This window comes from Pongo abelii, chromosome 20 (genome assembly GCF_028885655.2).
Source record: "Pongo abelii isolate AG06213 chromosome 20, NHGRI_mPonAbe1-v2.0_pri, whole genome shotgun sequence".
Classification (NCBI taxonomy): domain Eukaryota; kingdom Metazoa; phylum Chordata; class Mammalia; order Primates; family Hominidae; genus Pongo; species Pongo abelii.
The window spans coordinates 4371331-4394533 of record NC_072005.2 but is presented as its reverse complement, the minus strand read 5'-3'; the positions used below and the strand labels follow the sequence as shown (position 1 = coordinate 4394533).

Below are 23203 nucleotides of genomic sequence, written 5' to 3'. Positions count from 1 at the left end.
AGCCACAGCACCCGGCCAAAATTGAGATTTTTAAAAGCCGCATTCTCTGAAAACAACCCAAATGTCCGTTAACTGATAAACAAATGTGGTATAACAATAGGACAGAATATGACTTGGCCATGAAAAGAAACGAGGCTCTGACCCAGGCCACAGCATGGATGAACCTTGAGGACGCCACACTCAGCTGACAGAAGTGAGACACAAAAGGCCACACAGTGTGTGATTCCATTTCTATGAAATGTCCAGGATAGGCCCATCCAGAGAGACAGAAGGTGGATCCATGGTTGCCTGAGGCTTGGGGGGAGAAGAGAACTGGGGGGATACCTAGCAGGTAGAGGATTCCTTTGCGGAGCGTTGAAAATATCCTGGGCCGGGCGCAGTGGCTCACACCTGTAATCCCAGCACTTTGGGAGGCCGAGGCTGGCAGATCATAAGGTCAGGAGATGGAGACTATCCTGGCTAACACGGTGAAACCCCGTCTCTACCAAAAAATAGAAAAAAATAGCCAGGCGTGGTGGCGGGTGCCTGTAGTCCCAGCTACTCGGGAGGCTGAGGCAGGAGAATGGTGTGACCCCCAGAGGCGGAGTTTGCAGTGAGCCAAGATCGCACCACTGCACTCTAGCCTGGGCAACAGAGCGAAGACTCTGTCTCAAAAAAAAGAAAATATCCTGGAATTAGCAGGAATGGTACACTGAGAATGTACTAGAAGCTACTGCACAGTATACTCTTAAATGATTAAAATGGTGAAGTTATCTCAATGGGAAAAAATATAATAATAAAACAGGCCGGGCGTGGTGGCTCACGCCTGTAACCCCAGCACTTTGGGAGGCCGAGGCAGGTGGATCACCTGAAGTCAGGAGTTCGAGACCAGCCTGGCCAAGATGGCCAAACCCTGTCTCTACTAAAAATACAAAAATTAGCCGGGCCTGGTGGCAGGCGCCTGTAGTCCCAGCTACTCAGGAGGCTGAGGCATGAGAATCACTTGAACCTGGGAGGCAGAGATTGCAGTGAGCTGAAATCACACCACTGCACTCCAGCCTGGGTGACAGAGACTCTGCCTCAAAAAAAAAAAAAAAAAAAAAAAAGCCGGGCGCAGTGGCTCACGCCTGTAATCCCAACACTTTGGGAGTCCAAGGCAGGCAGATCACGAGGTCAGGAGATCGAGACCATCCTGGCTGACACGGAGAAACCCTGTCTCTACTAAAAATACAAAAAATTAGCCAGGCGTGGTGGGCGGGGGGGGGGGGCGCCTGTAGTCCCAGCTACTCGGGAGGCTGAGGCAGGAGAATAGCGTGAACCCAGGAGGCGGAGCTTGTAGTGAGCAGAGACCGCACCACTGCACTCCAGCCTGGGTGACAGAGTGAGACTCCGTCTCAAAAAAAAAAAAAAAAAAAAGACAAAAATTAGCCGGGTTTGCTGGTGGATGCCTGTAATCCCAGCTACTAGGGAGGCCAAGGCAGGAGAATAGCTTGAACCCGGGAGGTGGAGGTTGCAATGAGCCGAGATCATGCCACTGCATTCCAGCCTGGGCAACAGAGGGAGACTCAGTCTAAAAAAATAAATAAATAAATAAAAAATAAGGAAACTGAGGCTCACAGAGGGGATGTCAGTGGTCAAGATTCCAGTGAGCACAGGGCAGAGCCAGGCCTGGCTCCCAGGCCCACCCGCTGATACAACAGGCTGTTGAACTTGGGAGGTGGAGCTTGCAGTGAGCAGCTCCCACTTCTTTTTTTTTTTTTTTTTTGAGATGGAGTCTCACTCTATCCCCCAGGCTGGAGTACAATGGCACAATCTCAGCTCACTGCAACCTCCACCTCCCAGGTTCAAGTGATGGTCCTGCCTCAGCCTCCCGAGTAGCTGGGATCACAGGCACCCGCCACCATGCCCAGCTAATTTTTGCATTTTTAGTAGAGATGGGGTTTCACCACGTTGGCTAGGCTGATCTCAAACTCCTGACCTCAGGTGATCCACCTGCCTCGGCCTCCCAAAGTGCTGGGATTACAGGTGTGAGCCACTACGCCTCGCAACTCCCACTTCTAAGAGGTTATTCCCCAGGGCCCCCATCCTCCAGGGCCTGCCCCTGGCTTATACCAGCCAGAAGGAAAAGAATGCCAGCCTGGGAGCTGGGGGACCAGGGAGTCGGGGGATCTGGGAGTCGAGGGGCCTGCGAACTGCGGGCCCTGGTTTCTGACCCCAGCTCAGCTCTGTTGCTCACAAGCTTGAGAACCCTGGGCAGGTCTCTCTACCTCTTCATCTACCAAGCAACAAGGATGTATTAGGTGGGATCCTTCTAGGTCAAATGTCTAGAGGCATTTTGGTCATCAAGATTACCAGTGGGCGCTCCTGGCATGGAGTGAGCAGGGGCCAGGGATGCTGCTCAACACCCTGCAATGCCCAGGACAGACCCTATGCCAGAGAATGACCTGGCCCCAACTGTCACTGCTATACTCTGTTATGAGGTACTGATGCTGAGAAACCGTGGCCTAGGTCTACAAGGCCTCAGACACCAGCTGGGTCCCTCTGGGCATCTAAGCAAACTTTTTTTTTTTTTTTAGACAGAGTCTCATTCTGTCGCCCAGGCTGGAGTACAGTGGCACAATCTCAGCTCACTGCAACTTCCGCCTCCCGGGTTCAAGAGATTCCCCGGCCTCAGCATCTAGAGTAGCTGGGATTACAGGTGCCCACCACCACATCTGGGTAATTTTTATATTTTCGTAGAGGCGGGGTTTCACTGTGTTGGCACGCTGGTCTGACCTCCTGACCTCAGGTGACCCACCCTCCTTGGTCTCCCAAAGTGCTGGGATTACAATTACAGGCGTAGCCTGGCTAATTTTTGTAGTTTGGGTAGAGGCGGGGTTTCTTTCTTTTTTTTTTAGATGGAATCTCACTGTGTCACCCAGGCTGGAGCGCAGTGGCCGGAGCTCAGCTCACTGCATACTCCACCTTCCGGATTCATGCTATTCTCCTGCTTCAGCCTCCAGAGTAGCTGGGACTACAGGTGCCACGCCCGGCTAACATTTTGTATTTTTTTTTTTTTTAGCAGAGACAGGGTTTCACCATGTTAGCCAAGATGGTCTCGATCACCTGACCTTGTGATCCGCCCGCCTCGGCCTCCCAAAGTGCTGGGATTACAGGCATGAGCCACCGCACCCGGCCTAATTTTTGTATTTTTGTAGAGACGGGGTTTCATTTTGTTGGCCAGTCTGGTCTTGACATCCTGACCTCAGGTGACCCCTCCTCAGTCTCCCAAAGTGCTGGAATTTCAGGCGTGAGCTTGGCTAATTTTTGCAGTTTTAGTAGAATAGGGTTTTGCCAGGTTGAACAGGCTGGTCTGGATCTCCTGACCTGAAGTGATCTGCCCCTCTTGGCCTCCCACAGTGCTGAGGTTACAGGCGTGAGCCACCATGCCTGGCCCATCTGAGCAACCCCTTGAGTCTCATTCTGCTCATCTACTCAATGGAAAAAATACTTCCCGCTGTTGGGCACGGTGGCTCACGCCTGTAATCCCAGCACTTTGGGAGGCTGAGGCGGGCAGATCATGAGGTCAGGAGTTCGAGACCAGCCTGGTCAATATGGTGAAACCTATCTCTACTAAAAATACAAAAAATTAGCCAGGCGTGGTGGCGCACGCCTGTAGTCCCAGCTACTCGGGAGGCTGAGGCAGAAGAATCGCTTAAACCCAGGAGGCAGAGGTTGCAGTGAGCCAAGGTTGCACCACTGCACTCCAGCCTGGGCGACAGAGTGAGACACTGTCTGAAAAAAAAAACCAAACAAACTACCCACCTGAGCCACTCTGAGGATTACTGTGAGGACCAAAAGGCGATACAAGTGGAACCAGGCCAAGCTGCCACGTTTCACCTACTGGCTTGGCGAGGGGATGGGACCCAGGCCTTCCTGTCTGCTCTTGGTGGCATTACTAGTTGCACTAAGGCTGTTAAAAGAATGAGCCTGGACTGGGTGTGGTGGCTCACACCTGTAATCCCAGCACTTTGGAGGCCAAGGCGGGCGGATTACCTGAGGTCAGGGAGTTCAAGACCAGCCTGATCAACATGGTGAAACTTCGTCTCTACTGAAAATACAAAATTAGCCAGGCATGGTAGTGGGCGCCCATAATCTCAGCTACTCGGGAGGCTGAGGCAGGAGAATCGCTTGAACCCGGGAGGTGGAGGTTGCAGTGAGCCAAGACCACACCACTGCACTCCAGCCTGGGCGACAGAGCGAGACTCCGTCTGAAAAGAAAAAAAAGCAGCATCCAGGACAAAACTCGGCAAGAAAAACTTCAGGGCTCCCATCTTACACAATTAAATCTACACCTCTAGGAAAATGGCCCAGGAATCTGCATCTTTTTTTTTTTTTTTTTTTGAGACGGAGTCTCGCTCTGTTGCCCAGGCTGGAGTGCAGTGGCACAATCTTGGCTCACTGCAACTTCTCCCTCCCGCATTGAAGCAATTCTCCTGCCTCAGCCTCCCGAGTAGCTGGGATTATAGGCGCCTGCCACCACGCCCGGCTAATTTTTGTATTTTTAGTAGAAACTGGGTTTCACCATCTTGGTCAAGCTGGTCTTGAACTCCTGACTTCGTGATCCACCAGCCACAGCCTCCCAAGTGCTGGGATTACAGGCGTGAGCCACAGTGCCCAGCCAGGAATCTGCATCTTAAACACACGTTCCATCTAGAAGCATAGATGGGCCAGAGAAGCTAAGAGCAGCAGTAGCCTCAACTAAAGCTACTTCTCATCTTGGGGGATCTGTACAGGGCTTGTTTAATTTCCTTTCCTTGAAGACAGGCCTCCACACAGTGCTTAGCAAGCTGTAGGTGTCCAATAAATATTAAATGGTGTGATGATTCACCAGGAGGTAATGAGCTCAGGACGGAACCAAAGAGAACTTGACCTGGGGCCAGAAAAAGATCTCCTGAAACAGCTACCTTGAAAGATTTCCGACCTATCCTTCCAGGCTGGGGACAGGCACAGCCTGGGGAAAAGATGGCAAGTATGAAACCAGGGAAACCTGTCTCCTAGACACACCGTGGGTGTTAAAGTAAAATACCCTCAGCATGCAACATTGGTGGGCCCCGGCCCCCTGAGAAGGGGCTGCCAGATCCTCGGCGCTCAAGGGACATCTGTTGAGTGAATCCTCAATTCTGGACCATGAGCTCCCAGAAGGCAAGGACTATGCCTGACTCATCCCTGTTCCTGGTCCCCAGCGTGGCACGTGTGCGTGGCAGGTGTCACCACCGAAACGTCTGCGGATCCTGGAGCAAATGCTCGCGAGCACCACCCAGCCCAGGCCAAGACGAAGGAGAGGCACAGACAGGCCGCCTCAAGACCCCAGGTTCTCAAGCAGGACCAGGAACCACGAAGAGACTCCATCCTCCACTCACAAAAGCCAAAGGCTGGGCCCCTCCTGCCTTGCTCCGCTCAGACCACCTCGGATGTCCTTTTCTTCCCTAATGGCCAAGCTTTCCCTAGCTTGTGGTCAGTTCCCTGGGCCCCACGCCAACTTTGTGACCGCCCCTGCTAAGCCTGGGCTACTAGCCCCCCGGCCCCCAGCCTCTCACAGAAACCTCAAAAGCAGTGTGGCTAAAGCAGAGGAAAGAACCCCAGCCCAGTTCCCCAACTCCCCACCTCACCCCAAAATACTCAGAGTAAGGCACCTTTCTCCCATCCTCCCACGGGCCTTTTAGCCATTTGCCTTCCACTTTTCTAAATTCCTTCCTTTCCCTGACTATTTCCAGACACTCATTTGCCAATGAGATGTCATCTGATTCTTGGTGTTTTTTTCCACCTGACTGAGAACGCTCACGTCTACACACTACGGCCTTTTCACTCCTCTAAAATCTGGCAGTAACAATGAAAGAGGGGGCTGTTCTCAAAAGAAAAAAATCTTTTCCTAAGAAAATAAAAGGTTTTATGAGAGCTATGAGAACACTCTGTTAGAAATTCGGGCTGGACAGGCGCAGTGGCTCACCCCTGCAATCCCAACACTTTGGGAGGCCGAGGCGGGTGGATCATCTGAGTTCAGGAGTTCGAGACCAGCCTGGACAATATGGTGAAACCCTGTCTCTACCAAAAATACAAAAATTAGCTGGGTATGGTGGTGGGCACCTGTAATCCCAGCTACTCGGGAGTCTGAGGCAGGAGAATCAGTTGGACACAGAGGCAGAGGTTGCAGTGAGCCGAGATCACACCACTGCACTCCAGCCTGGGCAACAGAGCAAGACTCAAAAAAAAAAAAAAAAAAAAAAAAAAAAAATGCTGGGCACAGTGGCTCACGCCTGTAATCCCAGCACTTTGGGAGGCCGAGGAGGGCAGATCACGAGGTCAGGAGATCGAGACCATCCTGGCTGACACAGTGAAACCCTATCTCTACTAAAAATACAAAAAACTTAGCTGCATGTGGTGGCGGGCACCTGTAGTCCCAGCTACTCGGGAGGCTGAGGCAGGAGAATGGCGAGAATCCAGGAGGCGGAGCTTGCAGTGAGCCAAGATCGCGCCACTGCACTCCAGCCTGGACAACAGAGCGAGACTCTGTCTCAAAAAAAAAAAAGAAACTTGGACTGATTCTACAGCAGGGGTTCTCGCCAGGGCTGATTCTGTCCCATTCCCCTCCACCCAGGGGACACTGGGCAATGTCTGGGGACATCTGTCATCACCATGAATGGGGTGGGGGTGGCCTTGGCATGGAGTAGGTGGAGGCCAGGGACACTGCTCAGCACCTGCAGGGCCCAGAATGCCCCACCACAGGGAACGATCGAGCCCCATGTGTCCACAGTGCCCAGGTGAGAGACCCTAACTGGAGGCCCCTTCTTGCCTCAGAAGCACCCTTCACGCTGGCTCTCCACCCCGGGTACTCACCGGAGGGGCACTGTAGCTGGCGTGGGGGTTGTTCTGGATCTCCCACAGCCCTTCATTGAAACCTTTCCTCTTGTTGGGCTTCCCGTACTTGTCTTTACATTTGTCGTAGGGGAACAGGTCCTTGGGTCCCAGGAAGGCTCTGGAGAAGGGAAACGGGGGCCAGTCCCAGGTGAGTGAGGCCACCCCGGGAGGCACCAGAGGAGAAAACCAAGCCCCAGCAGGGGACACTTACGTTTCGTGTGTGCCAAAGAAAAAGATGGGGTACTTGTTGGGTGGGGGCTTCACGGCGCCATCCGCGATGTCATCAATCTGCAGTGAGAGGCCAGTGAGGGGGTGGCTTTACCCACCGACCCAGGAAATCACCAAGAAATCAGCCAAGTTACTTGGGGCAAATCACACTGGGAAGAGGGGAGCCTTCAACCCAGGAAGCAGCAGCCCCTTCCCGATAGGAAGCTGCATTCTTCTGTGTACCCTCCACTGCAAAGCTGTGCCCCACCCAGAGAGATCTCCCCCTACCCCAGGGACAGAGCTGGCCCCAGGGACAGAGCTGGCCCCAGGGACAGAGCTGGCTCCAGGGCAGGTGCTCTACCTGAGCAAAGCCAGATCCGGCCCTCTGAAGCAACCAGGGGGTGGGGCCAAGCTCAGCGTCTATGGACTCCCAGGACCTTCCCTGGGGACCCCTCCCGCAAAGAGGGGCTCACAGGGCGGTCCCCCAGAGGCTGCAGCTGGCAGCTCCAAGGATGCAGAGGGTGGGGGGTGGGCTACAAGAAACGGCCCTGAGCATCCAGGAAGTCCCACCCTCTCCCTGCAGGCCCATGGGCTCCGGCAGCTGTCAGTCACCTCCCCACAGGAGGCTAACAGCCCCTTCACTTCCAATCAGGTGCTTGGAAACGTTTGGGGCTAGGAGAGCAGGCTGGAGAAGCGGGGACGGGGGAGAGAAAAGCGAGTGCTCTGGGAAGAAGAGAGCTGGGAAAGGGAGGGAAGTGCCTGTAAAGTTGCATTGCTCTGGTCTCCCCCAAGAAAGTCAGCGCGAGCACAGCAGGCTGGAGTGGCTTCTCCGCTCCCAGTGCATTCCTTCCCCATCCACGTCTCCAGCTTCTAGGGGGCTCCTGATCTTCCCTGCCCCACTCACCCAGCTTCCTTCTCGCTTGGGTCTCCTCGGAGCTACTTTATCAGAGTCCCTGGCCCCTGGGCTCGGCCATGGGCCGCCGGGCCCAGCATCCCTCTCCCGCCAGAAGCATCCCAAACTCAGTCCACCCGAGGACCAGCCCGGCATGCCTCACAGCCCCGCTTCTCTCCGGCCTCACCCAAGACCCGCCCACGGTCCTCCGAGGCCCACCCATCCCAGCGGCATTGCCAGCTTCGGACCTGGGCTGGTTCTGGTCCAGAGCACCGTTTGGTCTCCCCCTCCACAGCCCCTCCCTGCTGCCCCAGGCTTCCACCCCCAATGCCAAATTCCTCAGTCCTGCCCGGCCAATTCCACCAACCTCAGCCCTGGGAGACTCAGCCCTAAGACCTGGGGATGACAATAGCCTGGGGTCCCTGCTTCCCGCTGGCCTGTCCCTCTCACGGCCTGGAACTCACCCCCCTCCACACCTGGGACTCCAAGGTGTGGAACATCCTTCAGGCCAGGACACCTGGGACTATCCAGGTCCTCGGGACCCCAGCTTCCACCAAAGGGGCATCCAAGGTCCCCTCGGCCAGCCCCCTTCCCTCAGATGCGCTCCCACTCCCTGGGCCCGGGCCTGTCTCCGTTTCAAGCATTGGGGTTGGACCACCCCACCCTCAAGTCCCTCCAAAACCAGCTTCTACATCCTCCTTCCCACAGGGGACCAATCCCCAGGGTCCCCCAACAGTCCCGATGCCGACTTCATTCTAAGGTCCAGTTCCCCGAGTCCCAGTGACCCCGTGAACAGAGCCCCCAGCCCCATTCCCCCACCCCCAGCCCCCCACTCAGAGGCCCCAGCTTCCCTTAGCCTTGACCCTCAACCTTCCCCCGTGACTGCCTCCTCCAACCCTGGACCCTGGCACATGGCCCTCGGCCCCCCAGCCCCTCAAAACTGGACTTCTCCAGGACCCACAAGGGAATAATTCAGTCCCCATCATATCTGACCCCAAATCTCAAGTTCTGCAGCTCTGCTCAAACTTGAACCTTGAGCCCTCAGGCCTGGGATCCCCAGGCCCTCAGGCGAGGGTCCTTCAGGTCCCAGACCCTCCCAGACATCCTGCGCACGGCTCCCTGAGGCACCCTGGACACCCCCAGACACACAAGGCTTGGCTCCCTCTGGGCCAGGGCACCCCCAGATCCCCAGGGTGCAGCTCCCTCAGGCACAGAAGCCCCAGACCCCCAGGACGAGTTTCTCAGGCCCTAGACAACCGTAGACCCCCAGGGCGCAGCTTCCTCAGGCCCAGGACCCCCAGACCATTGGCGCCGCAGCTCCTTCAGGCCCTGGACACCCCCAAACCTCCGAGACGCGGCTCCCTCGGGCCCAGGACACCCCCCAGGCCCCCACGGCGCAGCTCCCTCAGGTCCAGGACCCCCATTCCCCCAGGGTGAGAATTTATCAGGCCCCAGACCCCCAGGGCACCGCTTCCTCGGACCCGGGACCCCCATACCGTCGGCGCGCGGCTCCTTCAGGCCCCAAACACCCCCAAACCCCCAAGGTGCGACTCCCTCGGGCCCAGGACACCCCCAGACTCCCAGGGAGCGACTCTCTGAGCCCCAAGACCCCCATACCCCAAGGGAGAGAGTCTCTCAGGCCCCAGACACCCTCAGAACCCCTAGGTGCGGCCCCCTGAGGCCCAGGGCCCCCAGACCCCGGGGCGCAGCTCCTGCAGGGCTTGGACACCTCCAGAACCCCAGGACGCAGCTCCCTGAGGCCCAGGAACCCCAGACCCCGGGAGGGGCTCCTGCAGGCCCAGGCCGCGGGTCCTGCAGGATCCGAACACCCCTAGACCACAAGAACGCGGCTCCCTGCAGCCCAGGACCCCCAGGCCCCGAGGGCGGGGCTCCCTGAGGCCCAGGATCCCTAGACCCCGGGGCGCGGCTCCTGCAGGCCTCGGACACCCCCAGACCCCCGGGGCGCAGCTCCTTCAGGCCCAGGACACCCCCTGCCCTCCAGTGCGCGCCTGCCTCCGGCCCGGGGCCCCCCGCTGCCCCACCCCCCCCCACCGGCCCCATCTCCCGCGCGGCCTCACCCGGGCCGGCCAGTGAGGGTAGCCCTTCATCTTAGCGAACACCAAGTCCCCGGGCTTGAAGGCGTGTGGCATGCTGACGGCGGGAGGCCCAGACCGCGGAAAGCGGCTGCAGCGGCGGTAGCGGCTGCGGCGGCGGCGGCGGCGGCAGCAGCGGCGGCAGCGGGAGGCGAAGCCGGGGGCGGGAGCGGGACGCCGAGTGGGCGGGGGCGGCTGTCTGGGCACCCTGCCGACGCGCGCTTATTGGGCGTTGCGCCAACGGAAGTTCAGCCCTCCGGCCATCACGGGCCGGCAAAGCCGTCGTTCAGGACCACGTGCAGGGGACAGAGAAGCCAGGCAACCAATAAGAACAGAGGTTGGAGCACAGCGGTTAACGGGATTGGATAACGGACAGACCCAAGGGGCGTAACCCAGAGACTCTAATGGGAGGTTATGGGAGGTGAAAGGGAAAGGTGGGAGGAGACGAACAGAGGCGCTAAGAGAGTGAAGGGGTGGAGCTTAAGGGAAAGAGGCGGGACATAGACCTCCACATGAGAAGGGGATATAAGGAGGGCAGAACATAGGATACCGCAGAAAAGAAGGCCAATCAGTCAACGCAAGGGGCGGGTCATTGACAGCCTCTCCCGCTCAGGAGGAGGGGCTTAAAGTAGAGATGCAAGCCATTGGATACCACAAGAGAAGCGCCTCAAGGTAGAGAGCAGGCATTGGCCATCACAAGAGGCGGGGCTTCAGCGGGAATGTCGGCCATTGGCTATCGAAAGAAGAGCGATACAACATAAAACAGGGACGGGCGATTGCCAGCTCGAGGAGGCGGGGCTTAGAGGAAGGGGCAGGCTCTGGGAGAGCTCTTAGTATAAACAGCCACAAAATGCACAAAATAGTTATTTCTTCACTTAGTTAAAAACTTAACTGAGTACCTACTATATGCCAGGGCCCCAAAACGCCACCCAGACATATTCATTCATTCAAGAAAAATGTACTGAATACCATGGGGCCGAGTCACTTGATAGTCCTGGGCTTCACTCTCTGCACTTGGAAAATGGGGCCCATAATGGTACCGATCTTACAAGATCTTATAGGATTGTGAGGACCCTGCTCTAGACTGAGCCCGGCAACAGGAAATACAGGAAGTATTAGAAGCTATAACTCGGCCGGACGCGGTGGCTCACGCGTGTAACCCCAGCACTTTGAGAGGACGAAGCGGGCGGATCACGAGGTCAGGAGTTTGAGACCAGCCTGGCCAACATGGTGAAACCCCATCTCTACTAAAAATACAAAAATTAGCCGGGCGTGGTGGCGCGCACCTATACCAGCTACTCAGGAGGCCGAGGCAGGAGAATCACTTGAACCCAGGAGGTGGGGGTTCCAGTAAGCCGAGATCGCGCCACTGCACTCCAGCCTGGGCGACAGAGCGGAAAAAAAAAAGAAGCTATAACTTTACCTTCCAGGAATCAAGTATAACAGGGCCAAGAAATGTTAACTTTTAAAATTTGTTGATGTTGTGGTGCTTTGTTTTGTTTTGTTTTTTGTAATTAGGATCCATGGTAAGAACTAAAAAGAACCAGGGTGCTTGAGGAAAAAAAGCTGAATAATGGAGACGACTTCTTCTCTCCTGGGGAGATCACAGAGGGTTACTGGATGAAGTGAGTTTAACCAGACACTGGGAGAATGAATAGAAGTTGGACACGATAGTGAGGCGAGCCCTGGGAGGGCATGAAGAGCAGAGGGAAGAGCAAAAACAAGCGTCTGATCCTCACTTAAGGTCAGGAGTACGAGACCAGCCTGGCCAACATGGTGAAATCCCATCTCTAGAAAAAATACAAAAATTAGCTGGGCGTGGTGGTGGGCACCTATACTCCTAGCTACTTGGGAGGCTGAGGCAGGATAATCACTTGAACCTGGGAGGCGGAGGTTGCAGTGAGCCGAGATCACACCATTACACTACAACCTGGGTGACAGAGCCAGACTCTGTTGCAAAAAACAAACGAGACCGGGCGCGGTGGCCCACGCCTGTAATCCCAACACTTTGAGAGGCTGAGGCGGGTGGATCACTTGAGGTGAGGAGTTCGAGACCACCCTGGCCAACATGGTGAAACCCCATCTCTACTAAAAATGCAAAAAATTAGCCAGGCGTGGTGGCAGGCGCCTGTAATTCCAGCTACTCGGGAGGCTGAGGCACGAGAATTGCTTGAACCAGGGAAGCGGAGGTTGCAGTGAGCCAAGATCATGCCACTGCACTCCAGCCTGGGTGACAGAGTGAGACTTTGATTCAAAAAAAAAAAAAAGAAAAGAAATGAAAAGAAAAAGCAAACAAGCAAAAACAAGAACAACAATAGCAACAACAAAAAACCTGTCTGATCCTGGGATGACTGTGTGTGAGTAGAGGGAAACAGATAAAGTTGGAGGGCTGAAGGGGTCCATAGAGGACCTATCACAATACATTACAAACATAAATGAGAAGTTTGGGTTTTATTTTAACTTCTTGGGAAACTATTGGGGGGATCTGATCAGAGGATACAAAGAGAGTACTTTAGTCTCAAAAAACATCCCTATGCATGTGAAATATGGATCAACAAAGACCATTTCTTTAAAACTTAAACGTAAGGCCTGGTGTGGCATCTCACACCAGTAATCCCAGCACGACTGAGGTGGAAAATTCGCTTGAGCCCAGGAGTTCGAGACCAGCCTGAGCAACATGGTTAAACCCCATCTCTACAAAAAATATAAAAATTAGCTGGGCATGATCCGCACACTTCTACTCTGAGCTACTTGGGAGGCTGAGGCATGAGGATAGATTGAGCCCAGGGGGGCAATGGTTGCAGTGAGCTGAGATGGCACCACTGCACTCCATCCTGGGCAACAGAGCTAGACCCTGTTTCAAAAAAATACAACAGGCTGGGCGCGCTGGCTCACGCCTGTAATCCCAGCACTTTGGGAGGCTGAGGTGGGCAGATCACGAAGTCAGGAGTTTGAGACCAGAGCGGCCAACATAGTGAAACCCCATCTCTACTAAAAAACAAAAATTAGCTGGGCATGATGGCGTGTGCCTGTAGTCCCAGCTACTCAGGAGACTGAGGCAGGGAGAATCGCTTGAACCCGGAGGGGGTGGTTGCAGTGAGCCGAGATTGCGCCACTGCCCTGCAGCTTGGGCAACAGAGTTAGACTTCGTCTCAAAAGAATAAATAAATAAAATAAAAATTAAACATAGGCCAGGTGCCGCGGCTTATACGTGTAATCCCAGCACTTTGGGTGGCTGAGGCAGGCAGATCCCTTGAGGTCAAGAGTTTGAGACGGACCGGGCGCGGTGGCTCACGCCTGTAATCCCAGTACTTTGGGAGGCCGAGGCAGGCGGATCACGAGGTCACGAGATCAAGACCATCCTGGCGAACACAGTGAAACCCCGTCTCTAGTAAAAATACAAAAAAAATTAGCCGGGCGTGGTGGCGGGCTGTAGTCCCATCTACTCGGAAGGCTGAGGAAGGAGAATGGCCTGAACCTGGGAGGCGGAGCTTGCAGTGAGCCAAGATCGCGCCACTGCACTCTAGCCTGGGAACAGAGCAAGACTCTGTCTCAAAAAAAAAAAAAAAAAAAAAGAGTGGCAGGGTGCGGTGGCTCGCGCCTGTAATCCCAGAACTTTGGGAGGCCGAGGCGGGTGGATCACGATGTCAGGAGATCGAGACCATCCTGGCTAACACAGTGAAGCCCCATGTCTACTAAAAATACAAAAAATTAGCTGGGCTTGGTGGCGGGCACCTGTAGTCCCAGCTACTCAGGAGGCTGAGGCAGGAGAATGGTGTGAACCCGGGAGGCGGAGCTTGCAGTGAGCCGAGATTGCGCCATTGCACTCCAGCCTGGGCGACAGAGCAAGACTCTGTCTCAAAAAAAAAAAAAAAAAAAAAAAAAAGAGTTTGAGACCAGCCTAGCCAACATGGTGAAACTTTGTCTCTACTAAAATTACCAAAAAATTTGCCAGGTTTGATGGCGCATGCCTGCAATCCCAACTACTGGGGAAGCTGAGGCAGGAGGATTGCTTGAACCCGAGAGGGAGAGGTTGCAGTAAGCCGAGATTGTGCTAATGCACTCCAGTCTGGGCAATAGAGCAAGACTCTGTCTCAAAACAAGAACAAAAAGAAAATACATAGACTTACCATATGACCCAGCAATTCCATTCCTAGCTGCTAGGGACTGAATTTTGTACCATCCTCCCAAATGCGTATGTGGAAGCACAGACCTCCCATGGAACCATACTGGAGATATGGCCTTTAAGAAGGCTGACCAGGCGCAGTCACTGATGCCTGTAATCCCAGCATTTTTGGAGGCCAAGGCAGGCAGATCACCTGAGGTTAGGAGCTTGAGGCTAGCCTGGCCAACATGGTAAAATCCTGTCTCTACTAAAAATACAAAAAATTAGTCTGGAGTGATGGTGCATGCCACCATTTTGGGCAGGCTGGTCTCGAACTCCTGACCTCAGGTGATCCGCCTGCCTCGGCCTCCCAAAGTGAGCCACAAGCGTGATCCACCAGTGTGAGCCACCAAGCCTGGCCTGAGGTGTCTTTTTAGGATGATGCAAGCTTTCTAAATGTAGATTGTGATGATGGTTGTACAATTCTGTAAATATGTGATAAATTTCACCGAATTATATACTGAAAGAGGTGAAATTGATGGTATGTAAGTTATATATCAATAAAGCTGGGTGACCATGGTAGCTGACACCTGTAATCCTAGCACTTGAGGCGGGAGGATTGCTTGAGGCCAGGAGTTTGAGACCACCTTGGCCAACATAGCAAGACTGTCCGTATTAAAAATAAATCACGCCTGTAATCTCAGCACTTTGGAAGGCTGAGGCAGGTGGATCACGAGGTCAGAAGTTCAAAACCAGCCTGGCCAAGATGGTGAAACCCCGTCTCTACTAAAAATACCAAAATTAGCCAGGCGTGGTGGCAGGTGCCTATAATCCCAGCTACTCAGGAGGCTGAGGCAGGAAAATTGCTTGAACCCAGGAGGTGGAGGTTGCAGTGAGCCGAGATGGTGCCACTGCACTCCAGTCTGGGCAACAGAGAGACTCTGTCTCAAAAAAAAAATATATATATATATATATATTTTATATATATGTATATATATAAACAGACGGGACATGGTGGCTCACACCTGTAATCCCAATACTTTGGGAGGCCAAGGCCAGCAGATCACGAGGTCAGGAGTTCAAGACCAGCCTGACCAACATGGTGAAACCCCATCTCTACTAAAAATACAAAAAAATTAGCTGGGCATGGTGGCGCATGCCTGTAATCCCAGCTACTCGGGAGGCTGAGGCAGGAGAATCACTTGAACCTGGGAGGCGGAAGTTGCAGTGAGCTGAGATCATGCCACTGCACTCCAGCCTGGGCAACAGAGACTCCATCTCAAAAAATAAATAAAGCCTTTTTTTTTTTTTTGAGACGGAGTCTCGCTCTGTCGCCCAGGCTGGAGTGCAGTGGCGCCATCTCTGCTCACTGCAAGCTCCGCCTCCCACGTTCACGCTATTCTCCTGCCTCAGCCTCCCCAGCAGCTGGGACTACAGGTGTCCGCCACCACGCCTGGCTAATTTTTTTGTATTTTTTAGTAGAGATGGGGTTTCACCGTGTTAGCCAGAATGGTCTCAATCTCCTGACCTTCTGATCCGCCCGCCTCAGCCTCCCAAAGTGCTGGGATTACAGTCGTGAGCCACCGCGCCCGGCCAAAGCCATTTTTTTTTTAAAAAGATCCTTTAGCCTGCTACATTGACAAGGGCTATAGTTAGAATTTCCAGTTAAAATTCAGGGTGTCAAGTTACATCTGAAGAGCATATACACATCACATGATTTTGTTTGTTTTAGAGACAGCATCTCACTATGTTGCCCAAGGTGATCTAGAACATCTGAGTTCAAGAGATCCTCACATTTCAGTCTCCCAAAGTACTGGGATTATAGGCATGAGCCACAACATCTGGCTGAATGATTTCTTAGTATAAATATCTCCCATGCATTTTTATTTATTTATTATTTTATTTATTTATTTATTTATTTATTTATGTTATTTATTTTTTTTGAGACAGAGTCTCGTACTGTCGCCCAGGCTGGAGTGCAGTGGTGCAATCTCGGCTCAGTGCAAGCTCTGCCTCCCAGGTTCACACCATTCTCCTGCCTCAGCCTCCCAAGTAGCTGGGACTACAGGCACCCGCCACCACGCCTGGCTAATTTTTTTTTTTTTTTTTGTATTTTTAGTAGAGCTGGGGTTTCACCGTGTTCGCCAGGATGGTCTCGAACTCCTGACCTCGTGATCTGCCCACCTTGGCCTTCCAAAGTGCTGGGATTACAGGCGTGAGCCACCACACCCGGTTTATTTATTTTTTTGAGACAGAGTCTTGCTCTGTTACCAGGCTGGAGTGCAGTGGCGTGATTTTGGCTCATTGCAACCTCCACTCCTGGGTTCAAGCGATTCCCCTGCTTCAGCCTCCCGAGTAGCTGGGACTACAGTGTGTGCCACCAAGCACACCTAATTTTTTGTGTTTTAGTAGAGATGGGGTTTCACCATGTTGGCCTCTCAGGATGGTCTCGATCTCCTGTCCTCGTGATCCACCTGCCTCGGCCTCCCAAAGTGCTGGATTACAGGCATGAGCCACCACACCCGGCCAGCAATTTTTTTTTTTTTTTTTTGAGGTAGGATCTTGCTCTCTTGACCAGGCTGGAGTGCAGTGACATGATCTCGGCTCACTACAGCCTTTACCCTTCAGGCTCAAGTGATCCTCCTGCCTCAGCCTCCTGAGTAGCTCGGACTACAGATATGTGCCAGCATACCTGGTTAATTTTTAATTTCTTATAAAGCTGGGATCCCACTTTGTTACCCAGACTGGTTTCAAACTCCTGAGCTCAAGCAGCCCTCCTGCCTCGACCTCCCAAAGTACTGGGATTACAGGTATGAACCACCTTGCCCGGCCCCATGCAATTTTTTTTTTTTTTTTTTTTTTTTTGAGAAACATAGTCTCACTATGTCACCCAGACTGGAGTGCAGTGGTGTAATCTTGGGTCACTACAGACTTGACCTCCTGAGCTCAAGGAATCTTCCTGCCTCAGTCCCCCAAGTAGCTGGGACTAAACGTGTGTGCCACCATGGCAGGCTAATTTTTTTTTTTTTTTTTTTTTAGAGAGATGGGATTTCACCATGTTGCCAAGGCTGGTGCAATATCTTTTTTTTTTTGAGACGGAGTCTCTGTCACCCAGGCTGGAGTGCTGTGGCACAATCTCGGCTCACTGCAATCTCAACCTTCTGGGTTCAAGGGATTCTCCTGCCTCAGCCTCCCGAGTGGCTGGGATTACAGGTGTGTGCCACCACACCTGGCTAAGTTTTGTATTTTTAGTAGAGACGGGGTTTCATCATCTTGGCCAGCGTGGTCTCAAATTGCTGACCTCAAGTGATCCACCAGCCTCGGCTTCCCAAATTGCTGGGATTACAGGCATGAACCACTGCGCCCGGCCTACAGTATTGTTTAAAAACTATTTGTTACACAGGCTGCAACGTAGACAAACCTTAAGACGATATCCTCAATGAAATCAGCCAGACGTAAAAAGACAAGTACTGTCTTCTACGTGTCCACTCATAAGAGGTCCCTAGGGTTGTCAAATTCATAGAGACGAAAAGTAGACTAGAGGTTACCAGGGGTTGTGGGTAGTTATTACTTAAGTAGGGAGAATTTACGTTTCACTAAATGAAATGTAATGATTGCTGTAATGGTTGCACAACAATGCGAATGTATTTGAGGCCACCGAACTGTACACTTAAAAGTGGTTAATGGCCGGGCATGGTGGCTCATGCCTGTAATCCCAGCGCTTTGGGAGGCCGAGGCAGGCAGATCACGAGGTCGGGAGATCGAGACCATCCTGGCTAACACAGTGAAACCCCATCTCTACTAAAAATACAAAAAAAATTAGCTGGACGGGGTGGCGGGCGCCTGTAGTCCCAGCTACCCGGGAGGCTGAGGCAGGAGAATGGCGTGAACCCGGGAGTTGGAGTGTGCAGTGAGCCAAGATTGCACCACTGCACTCCAGCCTGGGCGACAGAGCAAGACTCTTTCTAAAAAAAAAAAAAAAAATTGCAGGGCCCGGTGGCTCACACCTGCAATCCCAGCACTTTGGGAGGCTGAGGCAGGTGGATCAGGAGGTCAGGAGTTCTAGACCAGCCTGGCCAAGATGGTAAAACCCTGTCTCTGCTAAAAATACAAATATTAGCTGGGCATGGTGGCACATGCCTGTAATCCTAGCTACTCGGGAGGCTGAGGGAAGAGAATCACTTGAACCCAGGAGGCGGAGGTTGCAATGGTTAAGCTAGGTGCAGTGACTCATGCCTGTAGTCCCGGCTACTTGGGAGGCTGAGGTGGGAGGATCACTTGAGCCTGGGAGTTCTGGGCTGCAGTGATCCATGATTGTACCTGTGAATGGCCACTGTAGTTGTGCTCCAGCATGGGCAACATAGGAAGACCACATCTGTATAAAAAATTTTTTGGCCAGGCACGGTGGCTCACACCTGTAATCCCAGCACTTTGGGAGACCAAGGTGGGTGGATCACAAGGTCAGGAGTTCAAGACCAGCCTGGCCAACATGGTGAGACCCTGTCTCTAGTAAAAATACAAAAATTAGCCGGGCGTGGTGGCGTGTGCCTGTGATCCCAGCTACTCAGGAGGCTGAGGCAGGGGAATCGCTTGAACCCAGGAAGCAGAGGTTGCAATGAGCTGAGATCACACCATTGCACTCCAGCCTGGGCGACAAGAGCAAAAACTCCGTCTCAAAAATAATAATAAGAAGAAGAATTTAACGTTCCAACAGCTTTACAATCAAAGGCTGGGCGAGGTGGCTGACACCACTAATCCTGGTGATTTGGGAGGTTGAGGGGGATCACTTGAGACCAGGAGATCTATACCAGCCTGGGCAACCTAGCGAGACCCCATCAGTATAATACAAATTTCATTTTTAAAATTAAAACAGTTATTTGTTATTTGTTTACTTTGAGTTTATCTTTTTTTTTTTTTTTTTTTTTTTTTTGAGACAGAGTCTCACTCAGTCGCCCAGGCTGGAGTGCAGTGGCAGGATCTCGGCTCACTGCAAGCTCTGCCTCCCACGTTCACGCCATTCTCCTGCCTCAGCCTCCTGAGTAGCTGGGACTACAGGCGCCCACCACCACACCCGGCTAATTTTTTGTATTTTTAGTAGAGATGGGGTTTCACCGTGTTAGCCAGGATGGTCTCAATCTCCTGACCTCGTGATCCGCCCACCTTGGCCTCCCAAAGTGCTGGGATTACAGGCGTGAGCCACCGTGCCCGGCCGAGTTTATCTTTTAATGGTTTTTTTGGTGTGTGTTTGTTTTTTGTTTTTCGTTTTGAGACGGAGTCTCGCTCTGTCGCCCAAGCTGGAGTGGAGTGGTGCGATCTACACTCACTGCAAGCACCACCTCCCGGGTTCACGCCATTCTCCTGCCTCAGCCTCCGGAGTAGCTGGGACTACAGGCGCCCACCACCACGCCTGGCTAATTTTTTGTATTTTTAGTAGAGACGGGGTTTCACCATGTTAGCTATGATGGTCTGGATCTCCTCCTGCCTCAGCCTCCCAAGTAGGTGAAGCTTGCAGGTGCGTGCCATCATGCCTCACTAATTTTTGGTTTGTTTGTTTGTTCCTTGAGACAGTCTCACAAACCAGAGTGCAGTGGCGTGATCTTGGCTCACTGCAACCTCTGCCTCCCAGGATCAAGCAATTCTCATGCCTCAGCCTCCTAAGTAGTTTGGATTAAAGGGACGCACAACCAGCACTGATTTTTTTTTTTTTTTTTTTTTTGGAAGAGACAAGGCTTAGCCATGTTGCCCAGGGTGTTATTTTTATTTTATTTATTATTATTCTATTTTTTGAGATAGAGTCTTGCTCTGTTGCCCAGGCCGGAGTGCAGTGGTGCGATCTTGGCTCACTGCGAGCTCTGCCTCCCGGGTTCAAGCGATTCTCTGCCTCAGCCTCCTGAGTAGCTGGGATTACAGGTGCTGCCACCACCCCCAGCTAATTTTTGTATTTTATTTTTAGTAGAGACAAGGTTTCATCATGTTGGCCAGGCTGGTCTTGAACTCCTGACCTTGTGATCCACCCGCCTCAGACTCCCAAAGTACTGGGATTACAGGTGTGAGCCATTGTGCCTGGCCCGTTATTTTTATTTTTTAGTAGAAACAAAGTCTCACTATGTTACCCATCCTGGTCTTGAACATCAGGGCTCAAGCAATCCTCCTCCCTTGGCCCAACCTATGTTCTGGGATTACAGACGTGAGCCGCTGCGCAAAACTGAACAAGTTTTAAAAAATTACCTGGAGGCCAGGTGTAGTGGCTCACACCCGTAATCCCGGCACTTTGGGAGGCTGAAACAGGCGGATCACCTGAGGTCAGGAGTTCAAGACCAGCCTGACCAACATGGAGAAACCCCGTGTCTACTAAAAATACAAAAAAGTAGCCAGGCATGGTGGCGGGTGCCTGTAATCTCAGCTACTCGGGAGGCTGAGGCAGGAGAATCCGGGAGATGGAGGTTGTGGTGAGCCGAGATCGCACCATCGCACTCCAGCCTGAGCAACAAGAGCGAAATTCCGTCTCAAAAAAAAAAAAAAATTAGCTGGGTGTGGTGGCACATGCCTGCAGTCCCAGCTTCTTGGGAAGCTGAGTGGGGAGGACTGCTTGAGCCCAGAAGTTCTAGGCTGCAGTGAGCCATGATTGTGCCACTGCACTCCAGCATGGGGAGGAGAGTAAGACCCTGTCAAAAAAAAAAAAAAAAAGAAAGCTGGGCACGGTGGCTCATGCCTGTAATCCCAGCACTTTGGGAGGCCGAGGCGGGCGGATCACAGGGTCAGGAGATCAAGACCATCTTGGCTAACACGGTGAAACCCTGTCTCTACTAAAAATACAAAAAATTAGCCGGGTGTGGTGGCGGGCGCCTGTAGTCCCAGCTAGTCGGGAGGCTGAGGCAGGAGAATGGCATGAACCCAGGAGGTGGAGCTTGCGGTGAGCCAAGATTGCACCACTGCACTGCAGCCTGGGCGACAGAGCGAGACTCCGTCTCAAAAAAAAAAAAAAAAGAAAAGAAAAGAAAAATAAATGTTGTCCTCCCAAAGTGCTGGAATTACTGGTGTGAGCCACTGACCACTCCTGGCAGAAATGTTAAATTATTTAATCTCATAACCTCATCTGACATGAGGAAGATAGTCCAGGAGAGCGTCATGGTGGAAGAGGATTGAGTTAGGCAAAGGAAGAGAAGTCCCTTCTAGTAAAGGAGAATGCCTAGGCAAAGGCCCAGCGGTGAGCTGGAAATACTTCCAGGTAACTGAGGCAGAGGTGGAAAGGTGGGCGATAACAAGAAACGGGGTTTCTGAAACCCTCAGAATACTTAGAACCTGAAATAGAAATTTATTAGGGCCTATTAATGTTAGGACCTCCTTAGACCAGGCTGAGGAACCCCATAGGATTTTATTCCTGGAGAAGTGGGATGGGTCTCTGCCACTTTCTAGTTGTGTGACTTTGGCCCAGTGTTGTACCTTTATTTGATTTATAGGGTATACAATTCCTTATTCACAACAATGAGCTGTAATTTTCTTTTCTTTTCTTTTTGAGACGGAATCTTGCTCTGTTGCCAAGCTGGATTGCAGTGGCGCAGTCTGGGCTCACTGCAACCTCTGCTTCCCAAGTTCAAGTGATTCTCCTGCCTTAGCCTCCTGACTAGCTGGGATTACAGGCATGAGCCACCGTGCCCGGCATACTGAGAACTTTCTAATCACATGATCACCCCTACAATCTATAGGGAGTGTTATTCTTATCCCCATTTCATAGATAGGGGACTGGAGATCAGAAAGATTGAAGTTTGGGTTACACCGTATTCTTCTTTTATTTATTTATTTTTTTACTTTATTTATTTATTTTTGAGACAGAGTCTTGCTCTGTCACCCAGGCTGGAGTGCAGTGGTGCAGTCTCAGCTCACTGCAACCTCTGTTTCCTGCGTTCAAGTGATTCTGCTGCCTCAGCCTCTCAAGTAGCTGGGATTATTGTCACACACCACCACACCCGGCTGATTTTTGTATTTTTAATAGAGATGGGGTTTTGCTATGTTGGCCGAGTCGGTCTTGAACTTCTGACCTCAAGTGATCCACCCGCCTTGGCCTCCCATAGTGCTGGGATTACAGGTGTGAGCCACCGCACTCAGCCCAATTTTTTTCCTTTTTTTTTTTTTTTTTTTTTGAGACGGAGTCTCGCTCTGTTGCCCTGACTGGAGCACAGTGGCACGATCTCGGTTCACTGCAAGCTCTGCCTCCTGGGTTCACGCCATTCTCCTGCCTCAGCCTCCCAAGTAGCTGGGACTACAGGCGCCCACCACCAAGCCCGGCTAATTTTGTGTGTGTGTGTGTGTGTGTGTGTGTGTGTGTGTGTGTGTGTGTGTGTGTGTGTGTGTGTGTGTGTGTGTGTGTGTGTGTGTGTGTGTTTTCAGTAGAGACAGGGTTTCACCGTATTAGCCAGGATGGTCTCAATCTCCTGACCTCGTGATCCACCCTCCTTGGCCTTCCAAAGGGCTGGGATTACAGGCGAGAGTCACCACGCCCGGCCTTTTTTTCTTTTTTAAATAAGACAGAGTCTGGCTCTGTTGCCCAGGCTGGAGTGCAGTGGCGTGATCCTAGCTCACTGCAGCCTCAAACTCCTGGGCTAAAGCAATCCTCCCACATTGGCCTCCCAAAATGTTGGGACTGCAGGCTTGAGCCACCCGTCCAACCCATGATATTTCAATTTCAGTCTTGGGGTGGGCTGTTTCCTCACCTGGAGGCTTCTCCTCCATCAGTCTCTGTGTATCTCATTCCAACTCCTTTTTTTTTTTTTTTTTTTTGAGGCAGAGTCTCCCTCTGTTGCCCAGGCTGAAGTGCAATGGCGAGATCTTGGCTCACTGCAACCTCCACCTCCCGGGTTCATGCCATTCTCCTGCCTCAGCCTCCCAAGTAGCTGGGATTACCGGTGCCCATAGAGACAGGCTTTCACCATGTTGGCCAGGCTGGTCTCAATCTCCTGATCGCAAGTGATCCGCCGGCCTCGGCCTCCCAAAGTGCTGGGATTATAGGCGTGAGCCACCACGTCTGACCCC

The 23203-nt window shown here is 52.6% G+C and overlaps 1 protein-coding gene across 5 annotated transcripts in view; it reads right to left on the bottom strand.

Annotated features, from left to right (window-relative positions):
- The window catches only part of HDGFL2 (HDGF like 2), a 31038-nt gene extending 20694 nt beyond the window's left edge, over positions 1 to 10344 (bottom strand). For 2 of the 5 annotated variants that reach the window (XM_024237108.2, XM_024237110.2), the window contains exons 1-3: positions 10054 to 10344; positions 7088 to 7164; positions 6856 to 6994 (exon numbers count right to left, since the gene is read on the bottom strand). In XM_024237108.2, coding sequence (XP_024092876.1) covers positions 6856 to 6994; positions 7088 to 7164; positions 10054 to 10125 — 288 coding nt within the window. In that variant the 5' untranslated portion in view covers positions 10126 to 10344. Of the gene's footprint in view, positions 1 to 6855; positions 6995 to 7087; positions 7165 to 7444; positions 7630 to 7987; positions 8536 to 10053 lie in introns of those variants that run through there. The other 3 variants (XM_024237106.2, XM_024237107.3, XM_054539391.2) reach the window with 3 other exon arrangements.
- Positions 10345 to 23203: the final 12859 nt, after the last annotated feature.